Source organism: Corapipo altera, unplaced genomic scaffold (genome assembly GCF_003945725.1).
Source record: "Corapipo altera isolate COAL_440 unplaced genomic scaffold, ASM394572v1 116, whole genome shotgun sequence".
Classification (NCBI taxonomy): domain Eukaryota; kingdom Metazoa; phylum Chordata; class Aves; order Passeriformes; family Pipridae; genus Corapipo; species Corapipo altera.
This window is the reverse complement of record NW_020884953.1, coordinates 7,101-32,864: the sequence shown is the minus strand read 5'-3', so window position 1 is coordinate 32,864 and position 25,764 is coordinate 7,101. Positions and strand designations below refer to the sequence as shown.

General features: G+C 49.8%; 2 protein-coding genes and 1 long non-coding RNA gene across 3 annotated transcripts; 2 read left to right on the top strand and 1 right to left on the bottom strand.

Annotated features, from left to right (window-relative positions):
- Window positions 1-1,238: 1,238 nt before the first annotated feature.
- Window positions 1,239-8,097, bottom strand: XKR5 (XK related 5). Its single transcript, XM_027663401.1, has 8 exons — window positions 8,036-8,097; window positions 7,539-7,597; window positions 6,551-6,758; window positions 6,276-6,448; window positions 5,206-5,415; window positions 4,910-5,079; window positions 4,276-4,387; window positions 1,239-3,618 (listed from the first exon to the last, which is right to left on the bottom strand). Exons 1-8 carry the CDS (start codon window positions 8,095-8,097, stop codon window positions 2,528-2,530), a joined length of 2,085 nt encoding a protein of 694 aa, XP_027519202.1. The 3' UTR covers window positions 1,239-2,527.
- A 4,568-nt stretch (window positions 8,098-12,665) lies between these two features.
- Window positions 12,666-21,238, top strand: LOC113956643 (gallinacin-5-like). Its single transcript, XM_027663421.1, is given in 5 exon segments — window positions 12,666-12,800; window positions 13,540-13,626; window positions 20,078-20,164; window positions 20,745-20,871; window positions 21,028-21,238. Coding segments are annotated over 4 exon segments (288 nt in total). The 5' UTR covers window positions 12,666-12,800; window positions 13,540-13,568; the 3' UTR covers window positions 21,044-21,238.
- A 2,553-nt stretch (window positions 21,239-23,791) lies between these two features.
- LOC113956642 lies at window positions 23,792-24,768 on the top strand. The gene is made up of 3 exons (XR_003530914.1): window positions 23,792-23,881; window positions 24,136-24,225; window positions 24,670-24,768. It is a non-coding gene; the product is annotated as an uncharacterized LOC113956642 (long non-coding RNA).
- Window positions 24,769-25,764: the final 996 nt, after the last annotated feature.

Genomic DNA, 25,764 nt, shown 5'->3' with positions numbered 1-25,764 from the left:
AGACCCTGGCAGGGGTTTCCAAACTTTCCCCATGGCCCACTGATGCCTGGGGAAGTAGAAGGAGACTCCCACAGCCATGGTCTCATTCCTCCAGGCACTTGCTGTGCACTGTATCTGCCACCTCCACTATCCCACAGCTCCCTATTTCATTCTCACCAGCTCCCACCTGCGATGCCACAGCAGCCTCAGTCCCTCTCCCCTCCAGTCCCCATCCTTGGAGGGATTTAAAAGCCATGTGGATGTGGCACTTGGGCACATATTTTAGTGATGGCCTTGAGTGTGCTGGGGGAATGGTTGGACTCCACGATCTTAGAGGACTTTCCCAACGTGCACGCAGCCTCTGGACCTTGAGCAGCATCTCCCTCTGGTGGCAAAAGAACCAGGTTTGGAGAGAAACACCTCCCCAGCGTTTCTCCCTTCTGGCACCATTGGGAAAAATCTGCATGTGCACCAGGTCATTTGGGTATCTTCAGTTCTGCCCTCCCTAAAAGATGGGAAGGGTGGGGAGGGGCATCTGGAGGTGTGATTTGCTGCTGGAGTCCTCCTACTTCAAACAGAGCTTTAAAATTCACTGAAGAGTAGGTTTAGATTGGATATTAGAAAGAAATTCTTCCCTGTGAGGGTGGTGAGGCCCTGGCACAGGTTGTCCAGAGAAGCTGTGGGTGCCCCATCCCTGGAAGTGTCCAAGGCCCTAGATGGGGCTTGGAGCAAATTGAGATAGTGGAAGGTATCCCTGGCCATGGCAGGGGATTGGAACTAGATGGTCTTTAAGATCCCTTCCAACCCAAACCATTCTGTGATTCTGTGATTAAATACAGGTTATTTCTGTAGGTGGAGACCTGTGGCTCAGTGCTGTGACTGTCCCCAGCATGCAGGACATGGGCCCTGGGTGTAACAGGGCTCTCACACAGGCTGGAAGGCTTTAAGGACAGATAATCCATATTATTTGCCCTGATTTCACATTGCTTATGTGCACCCCAACATGAGACACAGACACAGCAAAGGCTGGTTTGGGTTTTTTAAGCATAATTATATATTATCAAAGGTAGAAAACCAAACTAGATAAAAATTCTTGTAATGCTCCAGCAGCACTTCTGCCTTCTGTGTGATGCACACAGTGAGGAGGACTCTGGAAAAGCCACTGGAACTGATTTGTCCCTGCAGAGCACAGCCACAGCATGGAGGGCTGGGATCTGGATGGGGACAGAGAGCCTTCATCACATTGGAATGTGGCTTCACTCCATAACCAGCACCAACTGGGTTTTCAGTGCCCAGGAGAACCATCTGGCTGGGTCAGCCCTGAGCAGTGAATGCATCATGGAAGCTTTTTTTAATAATTCATTGCATGCCTGTGTCCTTCCTGCTGCCTTTCCTGCCCTGTGGCACCACTGGAGTCCTGCCCACAGCGGGACAACAGCTGGAGGATGTGGCCAGATGTGCCTTAGCTGGCACCCCTGAGCTTGCTGGTGAATCCAGTGGACCACACCTCAGTTAACACATCCATCCATGTCCTGGACACAAACCCATGTCCTGGGCACAAACCCATGCCCAGCCAGCCTGTTGGGAAGCACTGGCTATTCCTGAGGCCACACATTTAGTTCCTGATATAAATAAACCCTGTCTGCACTGGGGATTTGATGGTGGCAGGACTATGTAGATCTGAGATTTGGCCAGAGGCTAAATTTAGGAGGCAGCATCCAGGCAGATGTGGATTATAGCCTGGTAAGCTGTTCTAGTGGAAGATGTCCCTGCCCATGGCAAGAGGTTGGACCTAGAAGAGCTTTAAGGTCCCTTCCAACCCAAAGCATTCTGTGATTCTATGACCTGGAAGCTGGGTGGAAGGGGGCAAGGAGGAGACTGGGCAGAAAAGGCCACCTGAGGAAGTGGGACAGTGGACAAGCAGCAGGACATGGCTCTTGGCTATAATGCAAGAGTTCTGAGTTTGTGATCTACAGCATGAAGAGGATCTATGACCCCGAAAAATGGAGTTGGTAAAGGTCTCAAGATGAACTTGGTGGGGGAAAGATAAACCAAGCACTGCTGAGCCTTACTTGAGGGTTTACTCTACTCTGAAGGAAGGACATAAAACTCATAATTTTTCTGGTTTAGGCACTTATTTGTCCTGAGAAAACATCTGCTTTGGCCAAGACTGCAGCCTGGAGACAGCAGCCAGGTCTCCAGACTGGGACAGGCCAGCAGCTTGTACAGGCACTTGGTAAAGGACACAGTTCAAGTAATTGTCACAAATATACCAAAGGCAGCACACTCTGGCAGCCTGGGAGGACTGTGACATAAATAAGGTCAAAAAATAACTAGCCCTGGACTTTTAGAGCTTTTTAAGACCTTTGAAGTTCTCCAAAAATGCAAGTAGAAGATGCACCATGAAGGAAGGAGATGTCCTGGTGATGGAGGAGCACATCTGCCCACTGTCCTGGGCATCACAGGGACAGTCTTCACCCCACCACCTCCTGCCAGGCCTTATTGATGAGACAGTCACTCCAAGGCGACAGTGCAGCCCTCTACAGGGTCACCCTGGCAACCCAGACAGGTCTGTCCCCTCTCCCAGTTCCCCCAGTCCTTGCTGTGGGCATTTAAGGTCAGCCTTGGGGGTGGAGGTGAAGCATGGCGACCTCAGCTTGCTCCTCCTGACAGTCCCCTGCGTGCCACAAGGGTGGATGTCCCAGAGGTGATTCCACCCCATGAGGGCACCCTCTGTCCCCTCTGAGCCCTCGTTGGGGGGACCTGCCACCCCACAGCTGCCTGTGTTGCCAAGGGAAAAGCTCCTCTGCAGGTGCTTGTGGGCACAAGTGCCCAGGATTGGGCTCATGCTTGCCATCCCAAGGGATAAATCCTCTCCTCCTCCTCCTCCTACTGCTCCTCCCCCTTCTCTCAGGCATCCGGGAGAAGGCTGGGCTTCACTGTCCTTTTGCACCAGGGCCATGCACATTGTTGTGCCTGTGCCTGTGCCTGTCCCAGGCAAGGTGATGCCTCCTGCAACAGCAGTGAAATACACAGAGGAGCCCTCAGCTGAATCTGGGGAGAAGCTGCTGGGATGGGATATGGATGGGGGAAAAACAGGCTCCTGCCCTGCTCCATCCTCCTGTGCCATTCCTGCAGCGCCAGCGCTGGGTTTGATGCTTCCTCCATTCCCCACTGTCAGACCAGATTCAGCCTCCTGAGGAACAATGTCTCTCATGGGGAGAGAAAAGTTTGCCCCAGGCTCAACTCCAGTGAGTTTCCCCATCATCCATCCTCCAGGATAAACCTCTCCCACACCACCATCTCCAAAGGCTGCGTTGATCACAGACAGATCTCCTGTCTTCAAGGCCAGCTTTACCAGCAGCCAGTGGTGATGGTTTGTCCAGCTGTCCTCCAAACACCCTTTGGATTGCAGGAGCGATGAGCTGTTCCCAGTTTTTGGATCTGCTGTGGTCCCTTCCCCTGACAAGGACTCTTCATCTCCTGAAGTTCCTGAGCTCTGCCCAGTTTGGGAGCTCTCCCCAGAGACCTCATCATCACCCGCTGCTGCAGCACTGCAGGATGTCTCCAGGAATCCCTGCCAGATCTCTGTGGACTTGGGATGGAGCAGGCTGTAATAAACCACCAGAGCTGTGGCACCTGGAAAAGAGCAGAAAGGTGTCAATGGATGAGTCCCAGCAGCATTTGGGTGAGATGTGGAGAAGAGGCCAGACCTCACTGCCACCTCTAGATCACCAAGCCCTTTGCAGAAAAGGTGCTGGACATCAGGTGCCTTCTACTGGTACAGACATCAGGTTCCTTCCTAGTCCTATCTTAAACTCATCCAAGGGCAGAGGGATTGCTTCTTTTCCAGCCCAAATATGCCCTTTCTTGATCACAACTGATCTGCATGTAACCAGTCTGGGGAGATGCACAAAGCCCAGCACACGTGGGCATTACAGCTTCCCTTTGCTCCCAACCCACAGGGAAAACATGAGCCTGGTCAGCATGGAGATGCTCCAAGGGCTGGAGTCCCTCTGCTCTAGAGACAGGCTGGGAGAGCTGGGGGTGTTCACCTGGAGAAGAGAAGGCTCCAGGGAGACCTTTAGAACCCCTTCCATTGCCTAAAGGGGCTCCAAGAGAGCTGGAGAGGGACTTTGGACAAGGGCCTGGAGTGATGAGAAGGGGAATGGCTTAAACTGAAAGCTCAAAGAAACAAAGCAAATAGTCTGATGCAACTAAAATAACTGACAATGCTCATTGACTCAAACTTCTCTCAAAATGTGCAATCCAGGCTATAAAACCGCCAGATCTTACCTATTACAGACCCTGACATGACAGCCCCAGTCACACCCAGGCTGTTCCTCAGCTCTGCCTGCAGGAACCGGGTGGCCAACAGCAGCAGGAGCGTGTTCTCCATCAGCATTATCTGCAGAGCAGAGGGAAGAGAGTCGTCACCTTTATCCTTCTGATGGTTTTAGATGTGCTTCTGATGACAGAAAACACCCAATTTCTAATTTTCATAAATTCACAAAATCACAGACTGGTTTGAGTTGGAAAGGATCTTAAAATTTATCTTGTTCCAACCCCTTGCCATGGCAGGGACTCCTTTCACTAGACCAAGTTGCTCAGAGCCCCGTTTAACCTGGCTTTGAACACTTTCCCTGTTTTATTTCATACCTAATGTACCACTTAAGACATAAAAGTTGTTGACCTTAACTTTCTGCAAGGTGTCCACCCTTTTTTACCAGGAAAAATAACTCTGACATTGTATGGCTGCCCCTGAAAAAACGAAACCAGAAGAGAAGGTGCATCCACCTTAGTGACCATGTGGCTTTTTATCCACACTGGACTTTCATCAAGTGGTGATGTGAGAAATGAGAATGGAAAGTTTGAAGCTTCTCTCCAGCAGCTGCATCCATGTGGAGTAAGGAATACCCTGGGTACTTACTGCATAAAATACAGACACCCTGGTCTTGGAGGGACCAGGTCGGACATTGATGTAGCAGAAGATGTACACGGCCCCCACCAGGCCATTAAACAGCCTCCAGCGGCATGGCTGGACCACAATATTTGTCTGCTGGGCCACCAGCCAGAAGGACATGAGCAACCAGTGGACACCTGCAAGGAGAAGGGACTGTATGGGCAAAGCCGTTCCTGGGGGAGGCTGCAAACAGCTCCAGCACCAGGAGCATCGCAGGGCTGACCTCAGGGTGGGATGTGGGGAAGAGGGATCTCAGGTCTTACCTGCCACAGCGAAAACCCAAAAGGAGTAGAGCCTGGCAAAGAGCACCAGGGCCAGGACCCTGGTCCCCAGCATCCCTGTCCTCCAGAGCAGCAGGCAGAGCATGGCCACGGCCGGCAGGCTGAGGTGGCCAGGCTTCAGCAGGCAGGTGAAGTGGCTGTAGGAGGCCAAAGCCCAGGAGACGGAGAGCAGGGACAGCCCTGCACTGACACCTGCACAAGGACAGGGCAGTCAGGGCTCTGAAGGATGCCCAGCTGCACTGTGGGCCATATCTCAGTGTCAAGGAGCTGCTGGTAGCATGGCACCCCAAAACAAGCCAGACACCCCATAGTCCTGCCAACAGAACCATGGAATCATGGAATCACAGAATGGTTTGGGTCGGAAGGGACCTTAAAGGCCATCTAGTCTGACCCCCCTGCAATAAGCAGGGTCAGCTTCCACTAGATCAGGTTGCTCAGAGCCCCATCCAACCTGGTCTTGAATGTTTCCAGGGATGGAACTGGAGTATTTCAATTAGTTTATGCTAAATCTGGTCTTCTTTGTGTGCTTAGCATCTGCCTGTGGAAATCCTCTGACCACTCTCTCCCATGGGTAGATCTCTGCAGCCCCAGGGCAGCTCCATCCTGGTCACTGTCATCAGACCAGAGGTGGACACAGCGTGTGACCTTGCACGCCTCAGATTCTCCCTTTGCACATCTGAAAGTTCACCTTTCCTGCAAAGCAGCCCCAAACCCCTAAATGCTCAGCACTGCAGTGTGATTAGGGCTGGACCACCAACAGGAACATGCTGGGTTCACACCCAGCCAAGACACTGCACATGGATACTGCTCGTACAGACTGTACTGGCCAGGAGAAGCCATGGGTGGCTCAGAACTCCTCTGTGTTCAGCCACAGCAGATCTTGCAGCCACATTTGTCCCTGGTACTTTGCATCGAGGCTTCCTAGTCCCTTTGCAGCTTTCTCCTTCACCCAGAGCCCACCCTGTGCCCTGCCAGGTGGGCACATGCATCCCTCACCCAAACGCATCGTTCCTATACAATTCAAAGCATCCTCCTGGGAACTCCCAGCTTACCAGGGATGAAGCCCACTGGGTCAACAGCCACGACAACGTAGGCCTGGAGCAGGAGGTGAGGCAGGGTCTGCAACAGGGCTTCCAGGAGCTGCAGCACACACACGTCCCCGAGCTGTGTCAGCACCTCCCTAGCACGGGCACTGCCACCTGGCGTCCACAAAACATCCCAGTACCTGCAGGAGTCACCGTGCTGGGATGTCCACCCTAGTTTGGGTAAGTTTGGGACTGCACCTGGGTTTGGGGGGGTTGGATGGGTCACAGGGAGCATCTCTCACCGCTTCCAGAGGCCCAGCTGGAGGAGGTGGAGCACCAGGAGGCAGCAGCTGGGTGGGTGTCCGTCCGCCCGGAACCAGAGGATGCTGAGGAGCTGAGTGGCATAGCCGGGCACCACACAGGCCATGGTCAGCCCAAACCAGCCCAGCTGCCCATGGACAAGGTAATGGGTGATGGCACAGAGCCCTGCAGAAGGGCAGAGAAGCAGCGCTGAGGGATGCCACAGCCAATCAACCCAGCAACTGAGAGGTGCCACTTACAGTCTTAGAATTCTTAAAAAGTTTAAGTTAGAAGGGACCTCAAATACTATCCAGTTCTAATCCCTGCCAAGGGGTGGGACATATTCCACTATCCCAAGCTGCTCCAAGCCCCACCCAACCTGGCCTTGAACACTTCAGGGATGGGGCAGCCAAAGCTTCTCTGGGCAACCCGGGCCTGGGTCTCACCACCCTCACAAGGAAGAATTTCTTCCTAATATCGAATCTAAATCTACTCTCTTTCAGTTTAAAGCCATTCCCGCCACAATTCCGTCTCCTAGCCACGGAGGGGGTTCACAGCCCTTGTCCCAGTCTTATCTCCAGCTGCCGGCTCCCGGTGGCTTGTCAGCCGTGGCACACCCACCGCCACCGAGGGGCCCGGCCCCTAGAAGGGCTCTGATAAAAACCTCAGTCTCCAAAATACATAAATAAACAAATAAAATTTTAAAAAGTGAAGAACCCTCCCAGTTTTTCATATTAAACCCCCCAGAGACCAGCTGGGTCTGCAGGGATGCTGAACGCCCCAGCCTGCGGGCAGAACCGCTCATCTCCCCCCTACGCGGGAGCGCAGGGATGATTCCCCACTCCCCGATCTCCAGGGGTGACCCGGGACCCGGGAGATGGCCGTGGAGGGGCCGCTGCCACCCTCCCGCCCGCCTTTCCCCCCTCTTCGGGGTGGCGCAGCCTCCCCACATCCCCGCGCATCCTGCGCGCATCCTGCGCGCTCACTCACTCGCCCCGCGCTCCGCCGCCAGCAGCGCCAGGCTGAGCCGCGGGATGGCCCCGCGCATCCTGCGGAGGAGGAGGAGAGGGAGGAAGGGGAGGAGGAGGAGGAGAAGGAGGAGGAGGACGAGGAGGAGGAGGAGGAGGAAAAGGAGGAGGAGAAGACGGAGGAGGAAGCAGAAGGAGCCGCCGAGGCCGGTGCCTCCCCACCCGCCCTTACCCGGCCCCCCCCGGGCACCTCCCCCAGTGCCCTTTCCCGCCGGGCGGTGTGACGTCACGGTGCTTGCGTCACACCTCGGGGGCTTCACCAGCCCGAGACCCCTGGGACCACTGCGCACTGGCACAAGCCCATCCCGGTATCCCCCAAGTTGTTGTGCACTGGCACAAGAACACCCCCAGGCTCTCGTGCACGGGCACAACCCCATCCCGGTGTCTCCCATGTTTTTGTGCACTAGCACAAGCCCACCCCGCTGTCTCCCAGGTTTTTGTGCACTGGCAGAAGCCCACCCTGATTTCCCCTTGGTTCTTGTGAACTGGCACAAGCCCACCCCGATGTCCCCCTGTGCCATGCCCGCCATGTCCCTGTGCCGCAGGGACGAGCGCTAGGTGGCAGCCGGGACATGGTGTGCAGGGCCCCGTAAATTAATCGGGTTGTTTTCCCCCCTCCTACCCCAAAGACAAAACCTTTGTGAAACGCTATCCCAACCGCCTGTGGCTCCAGGGGCCCTTGTGTGTACAGAGATGTGCCTCATCTGCTTTTTATCACAATTCCCAGCCCTGCAGCCTCCATCCCTGATGCTTTTTAGGAAATAAATCCCCAGCAGGTCCCTACAGGAAAAACCATGAAAAGAGGTTTAATTAGGTCCAAATATCATTTAAGGTTTTGTAATTACTTTTGCAAAATCCTGCAGGAAGCTCCCAAACCTTTGTACATTGGCTGGGCTGTTGGATGTATGTGTGTTCAGGGGCTTTCATATTTTTATTTTTTTTTTAATTTTAACTATTGTTTTTGCAACTCTGAGAACAAAGCCCAGAGTCTGATGCTTAACAGGAGCCACCAAACCACTCAGAGATGTCCTTGCCTGGTTATCCCTTCTCGTGGGAGCATCCTTAGGGTCTCTGTCCATGTCCAGCACTGCTTTTTACCATAACTTGGCATGTTTGCATCTTCAGCTCCGGTGGTTAGGTTGGGGGTCAGTGGGTTAATGCTGTCAAGGGTGGAAGGGACAGTTCTGTCCCACTGCTGTGTCCACATTCATGTTTCATTAATTAACAATGTTGAGCTGTTGGGCCCAGCTCCAGCAAAGCATTTTAATAAAGCCAAGGGTGTAATTAGGGCTCTGGAGCCAAGTGAAGCTCAGCCTTGGTTGTCTCTGAGCCTTGTCCTCCACAGTAGCAAATACACAGCTGCCAAATGGCCCATTCCTAGAAGACCCATTTTTTTTGCATGCAAAGCACAACTCAGCCTCTAATGGGCACCAAAGCCTTTCCCAGAGCTGAGGGTGGGATGTTGAAGAACCATCTTGCTTGTAAATCCAGCAGTGAAGAAGCTGCAAGGGTCCATGCAGGCACAACGTGGTGTGATCCTTCTTGTCACCCACGGAAGATATGTGAGAACCTCATCATCTCATCCCCCTGCCCTCCGTCATCATCATTCCTGGGAAGAACCCACCCCAAGATGTCTCAGCTGTCTTTTCTCAGCCTCTTCTCCTGCTCAAAGGCTGTATTCCAAGCCGGGAATAAATTTCCACGCCACACGGGTCATGCTGTTATCGCCCCGTAACGATGCCAAGCAGAAAAGGCGAAAGCCAGAAGGCCTTCCAGAAGATATTCCCAGAGCTATCCATCCTCCCCAGTTTCACTGCCAGCTCCTAGTTGCTCTGGCTGCCTTCCAGCCACTGGTTTGGCTGTGCTTTTCTCTGCTGGACTTTGGTGTTCAGGAACCTCTTCTGATAAAAAAAACAACTCTCAGGCCTCCAACAAAGGTACACCCTGGAGAAGAGTAGCTCTGGTGAGACATTACAGCCCCTTTCAGTACCTTAAGGGCCTCCAGAAGAACTGGAGACGGACTTTGGACAAGGGCCTGGAGTGACAGGACAAGGGGGAATGGTTTTAAGCTGCAAGAGGGAAGGTTTAGATTAGATAATAGGAAAAACTCTTCCTGGTGAGTGTGGTGAGGCCCTGGCACAGATTGCCCAGAGAAGGTGTGGCTGCCCCATCCCTGGAAGTGTTCAAAGCCAGTTTGGATGGAGCTTGGAGCAACCTGGGATAGTGGAAGGTGTCTCCTCAGCCATCTCTGCTGATTTTGATGTAGCAGCTTCTCCAGGCACAGTGACATTATTGCACAGCACCAAGCCAAATGAAAAAAATCATTAATAATAATAATAATCAAGCTCTCCAAGCCCAAGCTGTTGAAACCTTAATTACTCCTCCCATCTATTGCTTTGAAAGTCCTTTGTACCTGCGAACTGAGGCTTCTCTGGGCAACCTGTGCCAGGGCCTCACCACCCTCCTAGCCAAGAATTTCCCCTATTATCTAATCTAAACCTTCCCTCTTGCAGCTTAAGACCATTCATTTCCCCTTGTCCTGTCACTCCATGCCTTGTCCCAAGTCCCTCTCCAGCTCTCCTGGCTCCCCTTTAGGTACTGGAAGGGTCTCTAAGGTCTCCCCAGAGCCTTCTCCAGGTGAACACTCCTAGCTCTTCCAGCTTGGATCCACAGCAGAGGTACTCCAGCCCTTGGAGCATGTCCGTGGCCTCCTCTGGACCTGCTCCAGCAGCTCCATGTCCTTCTGACATTGAGAGCCCCAAACCTGGACTCAGTGCTCCAGGTAAGCTGCCTACAGGTGATATCACACAGACCCAGCTGCCCCTCACATGCTGTGCCACATTTCTGCCCAGATGTTCTGCCACACACCCTGTCTGCAAATACTTCACAACACTTTAGAGAAGGTTTTCAGTGAATAATCCCACCCTGGTGGACACAGGGGTCAGGTCACATCTTCTGCAGGTCATTCCCTTGCTTGAGGTGACTGAGCAGAGAAGTTCTGATTGTGGGTGATATCAGGAGATGTAGAGATCAGGTTTTTATGGCTGCAAGATGGTGATTCTTAGAACAACTAGTCCAGGCACCTACAAGAACATTTGCCTTCCTGGATTAGGTGCAAAGGACCTCATTCCAAAGCTGTTTGTGAGAACTGCTTTGTAAAAGTGACAGTACATTAGGTTTAACCACCTTGTGGGACTAAATGCATTCAACATGTGAATATTGAAACTCAAAAAAAAAAAAAAAGCAAAAATGAGGAAAGAAAAGCACCTAAAGGAGCAGTCCAGAGAAACAAGAAGCCTGCAGGCAGCCTGAAAGCTGTTAAAAAAGGCTGTGCTAGAAACGTCCATGAAGTATTTGCTTTGACTGGGAAAGAAAACAAAGAGATCTAAGAAAAATCCCTGCAGGGCACGAAGGGAGAGTCAAGGGAGGCTCTGGCAGGGATGAGCTCAGCGGGGCTCATACAGCTGGCAGAGGAGAGCAGCAACTCCCATGAAACGGGTCAGATTCCAGAAGGAAAAAGGTATAAAAGGAAAGTGAAGATCCCATTGCAACAGACACCTGATTTTATAGAAATGTCTGCAAATCCCTGGAAAGCAGGAAACCATTGGGAGAGTCCTTGAGAAAGGAGAAGGACACTTAGGGGTGCTGTAGCTCAGTGCACTGCTCTGCCCATGGTAAGAGAGTGAAGGCTATAATAAAACTGAAATTGCTGAGCAAGAGCTGTAATAATTTCCATAAATAGATGTGGCTTAAAATATCTTACATACAGTGCAGGCAATTAGTGCTAAAAATGGTTTGGTGCAAAAGTTTAAAAAAAAATCACTTTTTCATTTCTTTTCTTTTTTTACTCCTAACTATTAGATTACTCTTTTACTTTCACTTTTTTCCCTACCAATCTCTGGTGCAGATCTTTTCCGTGTTCTTAATCAAAACAGAACTGCCCAAATTTTCTCTTCCAACAGTAGAAATGATGTAGTATTAATAACACCTCATTAACACTCTTCCTGAATTTCCAAAGAAGAATGAACTTCCCATTTAACACAGGTTTAGGTGGGGTTTTTAACCTAATTCCAGCTGATAACTATTTTTCTTTTAGGGTGTTTTCTTTTAGAATGTCCATGTTATTAAGGAATTAATATGAAACCTCTGAAAACAGATGGAGACAGCACTTCCCCATAAGACAACTGCAGGCATTTAAGGAGAAATTCCTGCTGGGATTTATGTGGTAAATTAAATAACTGGCTAGTTCATTAGTAACACTCAGATGCACATGACTAGCCTCATCAAAACCTGAAGCACATCACTGCAGAAGGCAAAATTAATACCTAGAGCTAGAAATCATTGCATATCCCTCAAATACTGGTTGACATTGTATATATATATATATATATATATATATATATTAGCTTCAGGTATATAGTTTTTATAGTTTTCTTCCACGTCACAGGAACCAAAATTGCAGATGAAAGATTCCTACTCTGTGGACATCAGCTGAGTATATCTCACCATGTACCATTTCCCTGAGGGTTCCCATCACACAGCACCAGCTTCCAATGGAGATGTGCAGAATGATCACCCAGCAGCAGGACAGCCTGCATGGCTGGTTTTATTTTATTCATTATGTTTATATATATATATATACACATATATATATATATGTATAATATCATGTTTATAATATATATGTATAATATATGCATATATCTTAATAATATATTATGTAAAATATATCTGTTTATGAGATATTTATATATTACGTCTATTATATAAATATATTATATTATATAAATATATAAATATATATTGTATATTTATTATATATTTATTTTATCATGCTGGAGAGCAGATGCCACCAAGCCTCAGCTGGCCAGAAGACAATATATGGCCCAGACACCTTGAGTGAGCTGCTGTGGCCCAAGGGCTGCTCAAAGGGAGGTGGTTCAAGGCAGTTTAAGCAGCTCAACCCATTTCCCCAGTGGATGCTGCAACATTTTGAAAGCCATACCTTGGTTCCTCATAGGAGGATGGCAAGAAAGAGGATTCATTGTGTCACCCCAAAGTCACAGGGACTGTGTGACTGGCCACCAGAAGACTGTGGAGATCAACCACCCTCCACCACCCTCCAGAAACAGCACAAGGCCACGCTCTGCTCCTTCATCTTCCTGCATCGGGGTGGCTGACACTGATCCAAGGACTGTTCCAATCTAGAGCCTCCTCCTGCCTGGTAACAACCAAAATCTTCTCATTATTCAGCCTCTCTGAGAAAGTTTTGTCATTCTTAAACTGGCTGGAGACTTCATATCTTTCACTTTTAGCTGCATTTCACTGTTTTAGCCTTAACTGTGCAGTGACTCCAGTCTGACAGGAGTCAGTTCTGGAGGTTTCTAATATTGATAAGGGAGAAGAGTTTCTATTGGCTGCAGGAAATGTAAACACTCAAAAATTTATCCTGGAAATCATATAATTCTTGAGGTGAAGGAAAGGCAATAGCAACTAAGAAAGAATAAGGAGAATTTTGATTTATTTGTAAAGGAGCTTTTTCTGCTCTTTTTTTAATTAGAAAAACTTAAGAAATCACATTGGGTTGTTTTGTATAAACATGGCAAAAATTTTCTTATTTTTCTATTTAAATTAACAGATTTAACTTCCATAAAACAAATCAAATTTATTGTAATGCATTGCAAAGTATCAAGAAATCAAGAATAAATATCTGGGTACTTAATGCATTCATCAAAAGGGAGTTTAAAATAGTATTTTCTGCATGGTAGTTTCTTCCTGCGCCACGATCCTATGTATGCTCCAGAGAAACCTTAGGACAATAGACATTATCATAACAAAAATGTGGAACACCTCTTTTAGATAACTCCTGGTCTTGAAGAACATTTCTGTGTGTTACTTCTCAGCCCATGATGACTGTGGAGGGACAGCCTTCTCACTGATGTCTTTGCCTCCTTTCCCTGTAGGGACTCGAGTTCCCAGCCCACTTTCTGCCATGAAAATCCTTCCCTTTCTCTTTGGTCTCCTCTTGGTGGCATTTCATGGAGCTGCAGGTAAGCTGTAAATGAAGATGGGGGACTACAGAGAGGGAGGTGCTGGTGTCTTACAAAGGCATCCCGTCCCCTTTGGGATGTGGACAAGCTGCCTCCTGCAAAGAATCTTCACACATACCATCAAAACTTGTTGGCAGACAACAGATGATACATGAAATTAGCAGGCAAACACTCCAACCATCACTTCAGTGCCTTTGCTACTCCTCTGGAAGTCCAGTCTGAGGTGAAAGCATGAGGGGAAACCCCAAAATTACCACTCAGCACCAACATTTTCCCCATTGCAGACTTATACTTAAATCAACTTGTTTCTGAGTCACCCAACAACAACCAAATCAAATCATAATAAAATATTTTTAAGCCACACAGAAAATAAAAGGAATCTGGTCCCATATTCTCCAAATATTGTTTGTTTCAGGTGTTTGTTCTCGGAGTGAGGAGGCAGAAGATGATGAGTTAGGACTGAAATTCTACTGGTAGCATCTCCTCAGTGGAGAAGCCTGTGCAACCATTACTGGTGGTGTAAGGCTGTGCCTGTTGGGGGAATGCAAAGGAGTCAGGAACTCCAAACCCACCCTATTATCCAGGAAAAGGGTTTGTGTTTTAACACCATCTCTGAAAATGGCACCACTGCAGTTACAGGGCACTCTGTGCACAAACAAGTGCCCAGTGAAGTTTTGGGGTTGATCTCTGTGGGAACAGGGTGGAAAGTGTCCTTTGGGTGAGTAAGGATGGTAAAAGACTGTGATGGACTGCAGAAGACCAGAAGACCAGTATCACATATATCCCTGAAAGGATTTAAAGGATGTGTAGATGTGGCACTTGGGGACATGGGTTAGTGGTGAGCTAGGCAGTGCTGGAGGAATGGTTGGACTCAATAATCTCAGAGATCTTTTCCAACCTGAGTGATTCCATGGCTATATAATTACATATGGTTGTCTGATCTTATTCTTACCTGGGCCTTTGCTTATGGCAGTTCTCACAGACAGGAGAGACGGGGCAAAGCATTCCTTTGGTTTGTTTTATGTCCTTGTTTAACACACAAATACACACAGTGGATGCTTGACCTGTTTACAGTAGGAGCTTTCTTCTGGATATAAAAAGCAAGAAATTTCTCTGGAAATAAAATACTTCTGAGAGCTCAGACTGCTCGCAATCATCTCTGCAACGTCCCACAGAAAGATAGTTTGGCACTAGAAGTGTTTTATTCACCCTTCTCTTTTATTTCTGCCTGGGATTTTCTGGCTATTGCTGAGTGTGCATGCACTAATCCACTCACATGCTGGGAACCTTACACATCAGGGATGTGCTGAATCCACTGTGAATGTGTAATATCCATTATCTGTGTGCTGGAACAAGCTCTCCTCTCTCTGAATATGCTGGACTTAGTGTAGTTCCATGGATGAGCTGTGAAACTGGAATTAATTGGTTCATGTGCAGTCAGTCAGGTGCATCCAGAACACATCAGCTGCCAGGCTACATCTCTATTAATCAACCAAACAGGGCCAGGCAACAGGCTGCCTAATTAGTAATCTGCTCCCTGGGGTCATTTTGATCCCTGACAACTAGCACTGCTATAGAAAAAAAATTGTTCTGGGAATAGCACAGGCTACTGGCCATTCCCAAAATGCAGTTTGAATGTGGGGATGCTATTTTAATGGAGAAGACAGTTTAGCCATGTAGGGAAGAGCAATACCAGGCTGCCAGGCCTCAGATCCAGAGGGCAATGCCTAGCTTACTGTGTTTGGTAGCATGGAATTTTTCTACATGGATTGATAAATTTATCCATATATGGACACCAGGACCTGTTTTGAGACATAGCTGAAATTTATAGGGAGGAAAATAGGCCAAATCTGTAGAACCATGGAATCATGGAATGGTTTGGGTTGGAAGGAACCTTAAAGATCATCCAGTCCCAATCCCCTGCCATGGGCAGGGACACCTTCCACTATCCCAGGATGCTCCAAGCCCAGTCCAACCTGATCTTGGACAATTCCAGGGGCAGCCACAACTTCTCTGGGCAACCTGTGCCAGGGCCTCACCACCCTCACAGGGAAGAATTTCTTCCTAAAACCTTATGTAAATCTTTCCTCTTTTGGTTTAAAAATTTTCCACCTTGTCCTGTCACTATTTGTCCATGTAAAAAAATATCTCTCCCTCTTTTTTGTACAAGTGTGAGCCTCCCAGTCGAGCTGGTGCCTCCCTCCTTAAGTGTGACCTACAAGACTTTCAGAGCTGCTTAGTGCCCACTTACTGTTTTATACCAGGTCCCTGGTGTCTATCCTAAAATGTGAGTTCCTGAAGGAGTCCTGGGCTTGGAGACACAGTTCTTACATTGGAAGAAGGAATTAGAGGATATGCTTGGTTGTTCTGCTCACTGACCTCCTCCTCTGAGGGCTGCATTAAGACTGTGTTTGGGCACAGGTCTGGCACGGTCTCAGCTCACAGGAGTTTAGCAAAATGCAAAACCCTGACAGAAACAACTGTCTCCCAGTTTTGTTTGTCTGTTTGTTTTTAAGGTAGAAGCCTTGCAGGACCCGTAAGACCTTACATGGAATGTGGATACCGTGGGACTTTCTGCCACAGTGGGAAATGCCCTCGTGGCAACGCTTACCTGGGGTTGTGTCGTTTTGGGTATACTTGCTGCAGATGGTAAGTTTAGGATTTAAATGGGGCAAAGATGGCTCCCCAAATTTTCAGTTGAGCCCTGAGTATGACTTTCCTCATCAACATAATTCTGAAACATCCTTTCCTTTGTGCAGGTTGTAGTGTGGCTAATTGCAGAGAATCTCCAGAGATGATTGCTTTTACCATCGTTGGATTCAGGGAATTGTTACACCAGTCATCAAGGATTTGTCATTCTTCTCTCAATAAAAGCAAAATTTGGGAAGTTTGTATGGTTGTTTGTTGTCATTCATTTTTCCAGAAGTCTTATTTGCATTTAGAATTTTAAGCGAGAATTCTGAAATCAGGCTAAACTTACCAGGAAAGCCTAGTTTACCAAAATATTTCCCCATCTTGGGTTGTCGACTGAGTGAATACTGGCATGTTCTCCACACATCCCTGCTAGGGATCCTCTGCTGTGACTAAAACTGGGATCAGTCATCATTTCCACAGGGAACACAAAAGTCTTCTCCCGTGTGGATGCTTCATAGAACCTCTGCTGCGAAATCTTTCAGTTCCCACTTCCTGGTCCAAAGCTTTCAGACCTGGGAACAATATCTTCTTTCATTATAAGAACTAAGGACACACTGAGCAGGACAAAGGGAGGCAGGTGACCCCAATTTATAATTCGAAGCCTGATTTTACCTTTGGTTATTCTGTCTGGTATAAATTTGGAGTCAATCTGCAAAATTTATATCGGCTGCAGTTGCAAATCAGGAGATCTGAGCTAGACCTACGACATTGCTTGAGACAATTAGACAATGTGTACAAGAGACCAATACCTCTGTGACTTTGATCACTTTTCATCTAAGCGGTTCATCCTGTCCTGCCCTGAACCAGAACAGAAAACTCAGAAGGTGCAGGTTGCTTGGTAAGCTCCTGTCTCTGCAGCTGCTCCTGCACCACCAAGAACATCCTTGTGCAGACAAGGACTTGTGTAGGTTGGACTTGATGATCTCAGAGATCTTTTCCAACTTAATTGATTCTGTGATTCTGTGATCCTTTGATCCTTGTTGCCCAGAGAAGCTGCGGCTACCCCATCCCTGGAACTGTTCAAGGCCAGGTGGGACAGGGCTCTGAGCAGCCTGGTCTAGTGGAAGGTGTCCCTGCCCATGGCAGGGGGCTGAACTAGATGATCTTTAAAGTTCCTTCCAACCCAAACTATTCTGTGATTCTATGAAGGTAGGAGCAGTAATGGTTGACTTTTAAGGTACACAACAAACCCAAATATCTGCATGCAAAGGACTGACTTGAAGCCCTGAGCTCCTCATTTGTTGCAGATCATCTGTCCACCCTTCACAGAATAATGGAAGTTTTAAGGTTGGAAGGGACCTCTGGAGATCATCCAGTCCAATCCTCCTGTCAAGGCAGGATCACTTGGAGCAGGTGACATAGGAACACTTTCATGTGGATTTGGAATGTCTCCAGAGAGGAAGACTCCACACCCTCCTTGGACAGCCTGTTCCCGTGCTCTACCACCCTCAAGGGAAAGAAGTTCTTCCTCATATTGAGGCAGAACTTCTTGTGTTTAGTTTATGGCCACTGCTGCTCATCCTGTCCCTCGCCACCACCAAAAAGAGTTTGGGACCATCCTCTTAGCACCTGCCTTTGAGATATTTATATGTATTGATGAGATCCCCTCTCAGCCTTTGCTGCTCTAGACTGAACAGGCCCAGGTCCCACAATCTCTGTGCCTGCTCAAAGCAGATATTTCTGCAAATGACTCTGCCACCATTGAAACCACAGCCTTGTGAAGGGCAGGAAACTGGGCCAACGGCCACCTCCCAGGCATTCCCCTGGATGGAAACCTGAGGAAATTGCCAAGGGTAACCAAACCAGCAATTTACAGTTTATGTCCTAAGAAGTTTTGCACAATCCACGGAAGGTGAGTGTTTCTTTCACAAACTGGAATGGCTCAAGATGTTTTGCTCAAGGACTGAGGACTTTGCAGAGAGGGTTCAGCCCTTGTTATTTTAGATTCAGCTCTGGAGACAGTGCCTGGAATCACCATCATGCAGAATACATCTTTTATCATCATGCTTTCAGTTCACCACCACAAATAGCAGCCCTTGCCTTTGTGACCTGGGAATGGCTTCAAGAGCCAGTTTAGAGTGAAACACATGCTGAAACCTCACCCCTAGGATCCATGCTGCACATCTCCTCCTTGCTTCTTATCCCAATTCTACTGCCCTAGCACTCTGTACATGTTCAAATTCATAAAATCATAGAATCATAAAACGGTTTGGGTTGGAAGGGATTTTAAAATCATCTGGATCCAAGCCCCTGCTGTGGGCAGGGACACCTTCTGCTAGACCAGGTTGCTCAAAGCCTTGACCAACCTGGCCTTGAACACTTCCAGGGATGGGGAATCCAAAACTTCTCTGGACAACCTACTCCAAATTCATCTCACAGCTCTTCCCAGGAGGTAGAGATGGTACTGAAGATAAATTAGATAATACCAGACAGATTATAACTGAACTGGTGAAGTGGGACTGTGCAAGCCACAGCCAGATGTGCAGTGGCTAAAACTCATTTGAGACACATATCAAGTCCTTGGTGGAATGGTTGGTCACACAAAATCATAGTTTGTGCCTCTAGGTTTCTACTACGTCCCAATTAATCACAGAATCATAGAATACCCTGAGTTGGAAGGGGCTCACAAGGATCACTGAGTCCAACTCCTGGCAATGGTGCTGCTGTCAGTCTTCTAGCACAGCCCCTCTCCCTCTGTGTGGGTCTGAGAGAGGACACTGTTTCATGGGAAAAAAGTGTGAAGAACAGGACGTCTGCTCACCTCAGTGCCCTAAGAGCCCTCTTTGAACTTATGAGGGTGGTGAGGCCCTGGTGCAGCTTGCCCAGAGAAGCTGTGGCTGACCCATCCCTGGAAGTGTCCAAGGCCAGGTCAGACAAGGCTTGGAGCAACCTGGTCTAGTGAGAGGTGTCCCTGCCTATGGCAGTGAGTTGGAATGAGATGAGCTTTAAGGTCCCTTCCAAGTCAAGCTATCCTGTGATTCTATGATTCATGCAACACTCAGGGAATACACATTACTATGCACGAGTATGTTTTTAACATACACACACAGACACATAATGCTCAATGAATCTTCAAGAAGGCTGAAAACATATATGAAGATGCACCACCAACACACTGAGAACCAGTAAAGGGTTACATACAGCAAAACTCCACGAAACAAAGGCACAATTAAAGCTTGTCCTTCACAGGGCTGCCAGTTGGACGGCGATGTCATCCCATGTGGCGTCTTCCCAGTTATTTTGCAGTGAAGCATAGAGAGCACGCTTCACATGGGGGGAGGAGGACAGAGCTCCTTTGTGTTGTGAAAGCTGATTGCTGGCCAAGGTCTAACGAACAGGGATGCTGTGTGTGTCCCAAGAGGTGTCCAGCAAACCACAGCACCGAGCGGCCCTTACGCAAGGCGGGATGACACAAGATCCCTGGCTGGAGGCCTGGGAATCCTTCTCGGAGGTGTCAGAGGAGGAAAACTATGCTTCTTATTCTCTGGTAGGGGAAGAAACAGGAAAAGAAACTTTTTGAGGTGTCAGCCATCCCAAGGGACACTGTGCTACGTGGAGAGACCAGCTGGCTGGGACCAAACTGCTGCCACCAGGAGCTGAGAGGCTGTGGGAGCTCCTACCCCTGGGCTGTTGAGCTCATCCTCCTGCCAGTGACTGGTGACATCCCTTCTCCTCAGTTCTGTCCCTGAGCAGGTGCTACAGAACCCACAGGCAGGGATCTTCCCATTCATCTCTGCCTCCTTTCTCTTCTCCTCAGAGCTGTGACACTGCTGGTGACTCCCAGCCATGAGGATCCTGCCTGTCCTCTGTTCTCTGCTCCTCCTGATGCTCCTGGGAATGACAGGTAAGAAATGTGGAGGAGGAGGTGGAGGGTTTGTCTTCTGTTGGTATTCTGTAGGGAGGATTTGCCAGCTGAGCTGATGAGTCACGTGTAAGTTCTCCTGGTGGCTGTGCCATCCTCCCTGGGGTCCCTCTCATCCCATACCTTTAAGGAAAGGCTCCTGCTGCAGGTTCTGCAGTTGAGACTGGAACTGGAACCTTGTACTAAAGCTCTTGTGTTCCAGGGATGAGGTTTTACCACCATTTCCATACCCCCTGTCCCTTGCCTCTCTGAGTCAGCAGCACTGGGCACAGCAGTCGTGCTGAAGAGGAGGAGGTGGGAGGAAGGCAGACCCTGCCTTTACCTTTGGATTCCTCTCTTCTTCTAGAAGGGAGGCAGCAGGCATGGTGGAGAGCCTCTCCCAGAGCCTGCTGAGGGGTGGTAGTGACCATCCCATCCCTTGATTTCTGCTGCAGACACCTGCTCACTGTCCATGGCAAGGGACAGGCAGGGCTGGGCCAATGCTGGCCACACAGGGACCAGGGGCTGTGCTCACCACCTCATCAGGGTTGCCCTGAAGGTCTCCTCCCCCGGTTCTCTGCAGGGCTGTCCCTGGCTCGAGGATCCCACCAGGAATGCGAGCGCCGTGGAGGCTTCTGCTCCCACCGGTCCTGCCCTCCCGGGATCGGCCGTGTTGGCCTCTGCTCTGAGCAGGAATTCTGCTGTCGGATGTAAGTCCAGGGTTACTCAGAGGGCTCTGAGGGGTTAGAGATGAGGCTGTTAGAGAAAGAATGGGGGGAATCTGCAGCCCAAGGGCACGGGGACATCCCTGAACCTTCTCAGCTGCCTTGGCTGGGACAGGCACTGCCAGACCTTTCCTCCTGTAGGCGATGGTATCCCTGAGAGGCTCCTGGATCCCTGGTGCCAGTCTCTGAGAGCAGCCCTTGCCCTCTCTGCGTGGTCAGGATGATGCTGTGTGGAGGCACCGAGCACCGCCGGGAGCAGCGACAGCCCTGGACAGCCAGACCATGATCCCACAGGAATCCCTTTAACCCAGTGTCCCCAATACAGGGTGGTGGTTTGCATTCCCGCTGCCAAGATTTGTGTGTGTCCTCAGTGTGCGTCTCTTTCCTCTGGCTGCAGGGAAGGGCAGAGCAGATGGGGGGAATTCCTGATAGACATGGACCCATAAAAAAAACCCCTCCACATCCACCATCTCTCCAAGCTGGCCCAACCACACCAGCATCCCATCCATGGAGGGAGGGGGGGTGCATGTGACACCCACAGGGAGCCCAGCACCAGCCTTCCTGCTCAGCAAGGCCACCCCTGCGTGTCCCATTTGGGTTCAGGGATCGATTGGTTGCTATGACCCCCCTAATTTCAGTGGGTGGCCTACTGGTTGTCCTCTGCCTCCCAAGCCTGGTCAGGAGTCCTCGTGGGGCTGTTCCACTGGACACACACATTTGGGTCCATCCCCAGCTGTGGGGCCTGGGTGTGTGGCACCATGGGGTTATTGTGGGATCCGGGGGTAGCTGGGGGTGGGGGAAGCCATTCTGCTTCAGAGGAAATGGAGACTGATGGCTGTGCCATGGGGCTTCTTAAGAGCTTGGGACTGAGTTAAGGGTCAGTGCTGGAGGGGTTTCAGGCCTGGTTATAGGCTTGGGTGGCTCAGTTAGGAGCCCAGGTGGGTCAGCCTTGTGGATGATCCTTGGAGCAGATCCATGATGCTCAGCTCGGGGATGCCATGGGAGTGGCCCCTACACTGCCATGGGTCAGTCACCATGGGGGCTGTGAGGGCAGGGGGCATCCCACTGCCCCCCACCAGGGAACAGGGCAGACAGGGAGTGGGAGCAGCCTCTGCCTGGGGCTTTGGGCATCTCTGTGGGGATGGGCCAAAGCCAGGCCGGGATGTCAACTGTGAGTACACATCCAGGTCTGGATCAGCAGGGCCGAGCTGCCTCTCTGGTGGGGTCCAGCACAAGATCCCCAGCCAGGGCCTCCCTGCAGGGTGGACGAGAAGACCTTTCCACACCATAAAGGGTCCTTGGCTCTGCTGGTTCTGGACTGATCCTGAGCCTGGTACCAAACCTCCCAGGACTTTTACATCCACAAAGACTTAACAATGGATGCCCAATCCTACTTCTGTGGATTGATGTTCAGGGAATATCCCCATCATGCATCAAGGCTGGGTTGAACAAACTTTAAGCAACCTGGTCTCGTGGAAGGTGTCCCTGCCCATGGCAGGGTCTTGGAATGAGATGATCTTAAAGGTTCCTTCCAACCCAAACTATTCCATGATTCTATGTGTGTCTCTGATAGATGGCACCAAACTCTGTGTCCCTGATGCATCCAACCTCAAGCCACTTTGTTTTCTCCAGGATTCAACTCTCAGAACTTTGGTATCTCTGGGCAATGGACCAACACTCCTGGTGTTCTCTCCCATACCCAGTGCTCTGGTTTGAAGCTTGCTAGAGGACTGTACAGCCATGGAGACATGCCAGAGACAGACTGTTTGTGCATAAAATGGTTAGAATTAAAGTTTACTTGGAATACAGGACAGATTATGGTGATCAGATGTCAGGCATGGCCATGCTTACTTGAGCTGGGCCACATGACATGCCACAAGGGATGCCTTGCTTCTTTCTATCCCATCGGCTGTTTTTTCATGATCCACCTTGATCTTTACCTTTCTGAAACATCATAGATTTCCTATAAATCCACAAATTCTCTTGATCAAGTCCACATCTCCAAGGCCTACTAAGGCCCTATTCACCTTCCTTCAATAATCTCCCTTAGTTTGCACACCTTTACACGGAGTTTTGCTTCTGCTGAATCACATTTGCAGTTTTTATACCAAGAATGGCAGTTTTAGGAGCAGTGCATTCAGATAGGGTGAGGTGAGGTGTGGTCTCATCTGATTGTTTTTCCTTTGACCGCTGTTGTTGATCTGAGTACGCATGAGAAAGACAACCTGGAGCTTGACACTTCTCAGCATGTCAAACGCAACTCACCTTGGCAAGGATGAAGCTGTTAAAAGAGAAGAAAACCAAAATATTTTGCATGTTTCTGCACGTCACACAGCACCAGCTCACTGAGTAAAATGACAAGAAAGGAAGAGACAAATATTTTATCTTTTTATCACGGAATCACGGGATGATTTGGGGACGAAGGGACCTTAAAGATCATCTCATCTCACCCTTTACCAAGGACAGGGACACCTTCCACTATCCCAGGTCGATCCAAGCCCTGGCCAACATGGTCTTGAACACTTCCAGGGATGGGGCAGCCACAGCTTCTCTGGGCAACCTGTGCCAGGGCCTCACACAGTAAAGAATGGTTGGGACTGATTTCTACTGGAATCTGCATCAACCAGCCTGCTCTACCCATGCCTGGCAGGTCATGCCAGGCCCCCCCAGCCCATGTGCTGCTGTGCAGGAGGTGTTACAGGACGTATTGCAGAAGGATAAGGGTGACATTGCAACAGCCCCAGGAGGCACCTCAGCCTCTGCCACTGCAGCAGGGAGGGAGAAGGGGAAGCCCCAGCACCCCCACACAGATGATGGCTTTCTGATTGGCCCAGGGGAGATGTGTCAGCAAGAATAAGGGAATGTTCCTGCAATCTGCAATGATATAAAATCAGAGCATTTTGGCCAAAAAACGTGCTCCTTGGACCCAAGGGCATCTAGACTCAAGTGATTCCTCTTGGGTTTGTTGTTGCCTGGACACCAAGACCTTCATCAGGTAGGTAACTGTGGGGTTTCCTGGAAAAGGATCAGTTTAGCTAATGGATTTCCCAGAGACTGAGACATGAAGGAATACTCCCAAGGTTTGTAAGGTGGCACAGACCTCAGAACTGTTCTTAAAAGAAAGGTAGAGGAAAGATCATGTGCTGTGGTTGGAGGCAGCCCCTCTGCAGTTTGGGGAACCCCAGTGCCCAGGCTTCCGCACCCCCTGGGGTCCTCCATGTCCTCATTGCCTTGGTGTGCCCTCTGCAGCCCTGTGAAGACGTGGGAGTGGTGGATCAGCCATGAAGATCCTGTACCTGCTCTTCCCCTTGCTCCTCCTTCTGGTCCAGGGTGCTTCAGGTGAGAGGGCAAATGGGGAGATAGCAGGAGGTATAAACCCTCATCATTGGGGTTTTCCATGTCCCAGGAAGTGATTACCTCAGTTGGAGTGATGTGAAGGGTAGGGGAGATTGAGGAGAAAGGTGGATCTCCAGTGATTATCTAAGTGAACACAGACAGGGGTTGGAGGGAGCCCCTGGAAATAGAAGCCTGGCTTCTACTGTGGGTCAGGAAGGGGGTTGTGTTTAATGCTCCAACCCTGCACCCAACTATTCCTGTTTTGGTGTTTCTGGATGACCTTTTGCACTGTGGTTGATCTTTGCTGTGGAGAGGTTGGAGCTGAGCCCATCTGTTGGCCTGAAATGCACAGGGAATGCACACACTTTTGTGACCAAACACAGCTCTCAGAGATTATTGCTTTAATTGTTCTATGTGTATCTTTCCCCATGGAAACCTGAAATGCAGCTGGATGCAGACGGCGAGGGGGATACTGCACTTATGGAAGATGCAACTTCCCTGCGAGACCTATTGGAAGATGTACCCTGTATAGTGTGTGCTGCAAAAGATAAGGTCTGGATTCCTGGCAGAGGGAAGAGTTTCCTCCTTTGTCCAGAAAAATCTGTTACAAATTCGTTTTGTGTCAATGCCTGTTAAATAATCTCCTGCATTTATGGTTGGTGGGAGAGGCCCAAGAAGGAAGGCAAAAGCCCTCGTGGGTTTGGACCAGCCCTGAGTGGGGCTGCAGGAGTCCCAAGTCAGCCAGTGCCTCCCAACTCTCCTCCAGTCCAAGGAGGCTCATTCAGGCTTTGCAGAGGACTCACCAAAACCGCCAAAGAGTGAAGCATTTGCTGTCCTTGGGCAGCACTGAGGACATGATCCAAGTTTTGCTGCATCTGCACAGACCTGGAATCAGGGTTGCCACCACTAAGATAACCCAGGTCCAAACTGTCTGCACAAAGGACTGGAGCTCACCTGTGCTGAGCCTGAGTCTCCTGCATCACAGACTGGATGGTCCTTGTGGGGGAGGTGGGAGAGAGTGGGAGGAAAAGTTAGAATAGCTGACATGGTTCTCTGCTTTCTTTGTACAGCACCTGGGGTTGAGACCCTGAAATGTCCAAGCAGGACATTCCCCTTGCTTCTGGCTCCTGGAACCATCTCCTGATGTCTTCTCCCCTCCCTGCCTCTGCCATGCCCAGCTGCTGGCACAGCAGCAGCGGCAGCTGCTCCTGCTGGGTGCTGCTGGGCTGGAGACATCTCGTCCCAGCTGTGGGGTCTGTGGGGCAGAGGCTGCTTTTCCCAGCTTGAATAAAGATGAGCAGTTTGGCATTGCAGGGCTGGGCCGTGTGTGTGTGTCCTTGGTAGGGAGGCTGTGCTGTGCCTGCTGGCTGTGGGGGTGGTAAAGGTGGCTTGGTGTGAGGAGAAGCAGCTGGGGATGTTGGGGCTGACCAGTGTGTGTGTCCCTGGGGATGCTCGTGCCTGGCAGTGGAGTGGGGACACAGAGCCTGTCAGTGCCTGTTGGTGCAGGGTGTTTGTTGTGGGAGTGATGGAGCAATTCTGCAC

Bases quoted from the DNA above. Each gene is read 5' to 3' on its own strand.
- XKR5 (XM_027663401.1), bottom strand. From the start codon at position 8,097: ATGGCACAGGGGGACATCGGGGTGGGCTTGTGCCAGTTCACAAGAACC. The intron at 7,598-8,035 runs GTGGGCTTCTGC...CCTCCTCCGCAG, and splicing joins AGAACCAAGGGGAAATCAGG to GATGCGCGGGGCCATCCCGC. The intron at 5,080-5,205 runs GTAAGACCTGAG...TTCTCCTTGCAG, and splicing joins TTGGGTTTTCGCTGTGGCAG to GTGTCCACTGGTTGCTCATG.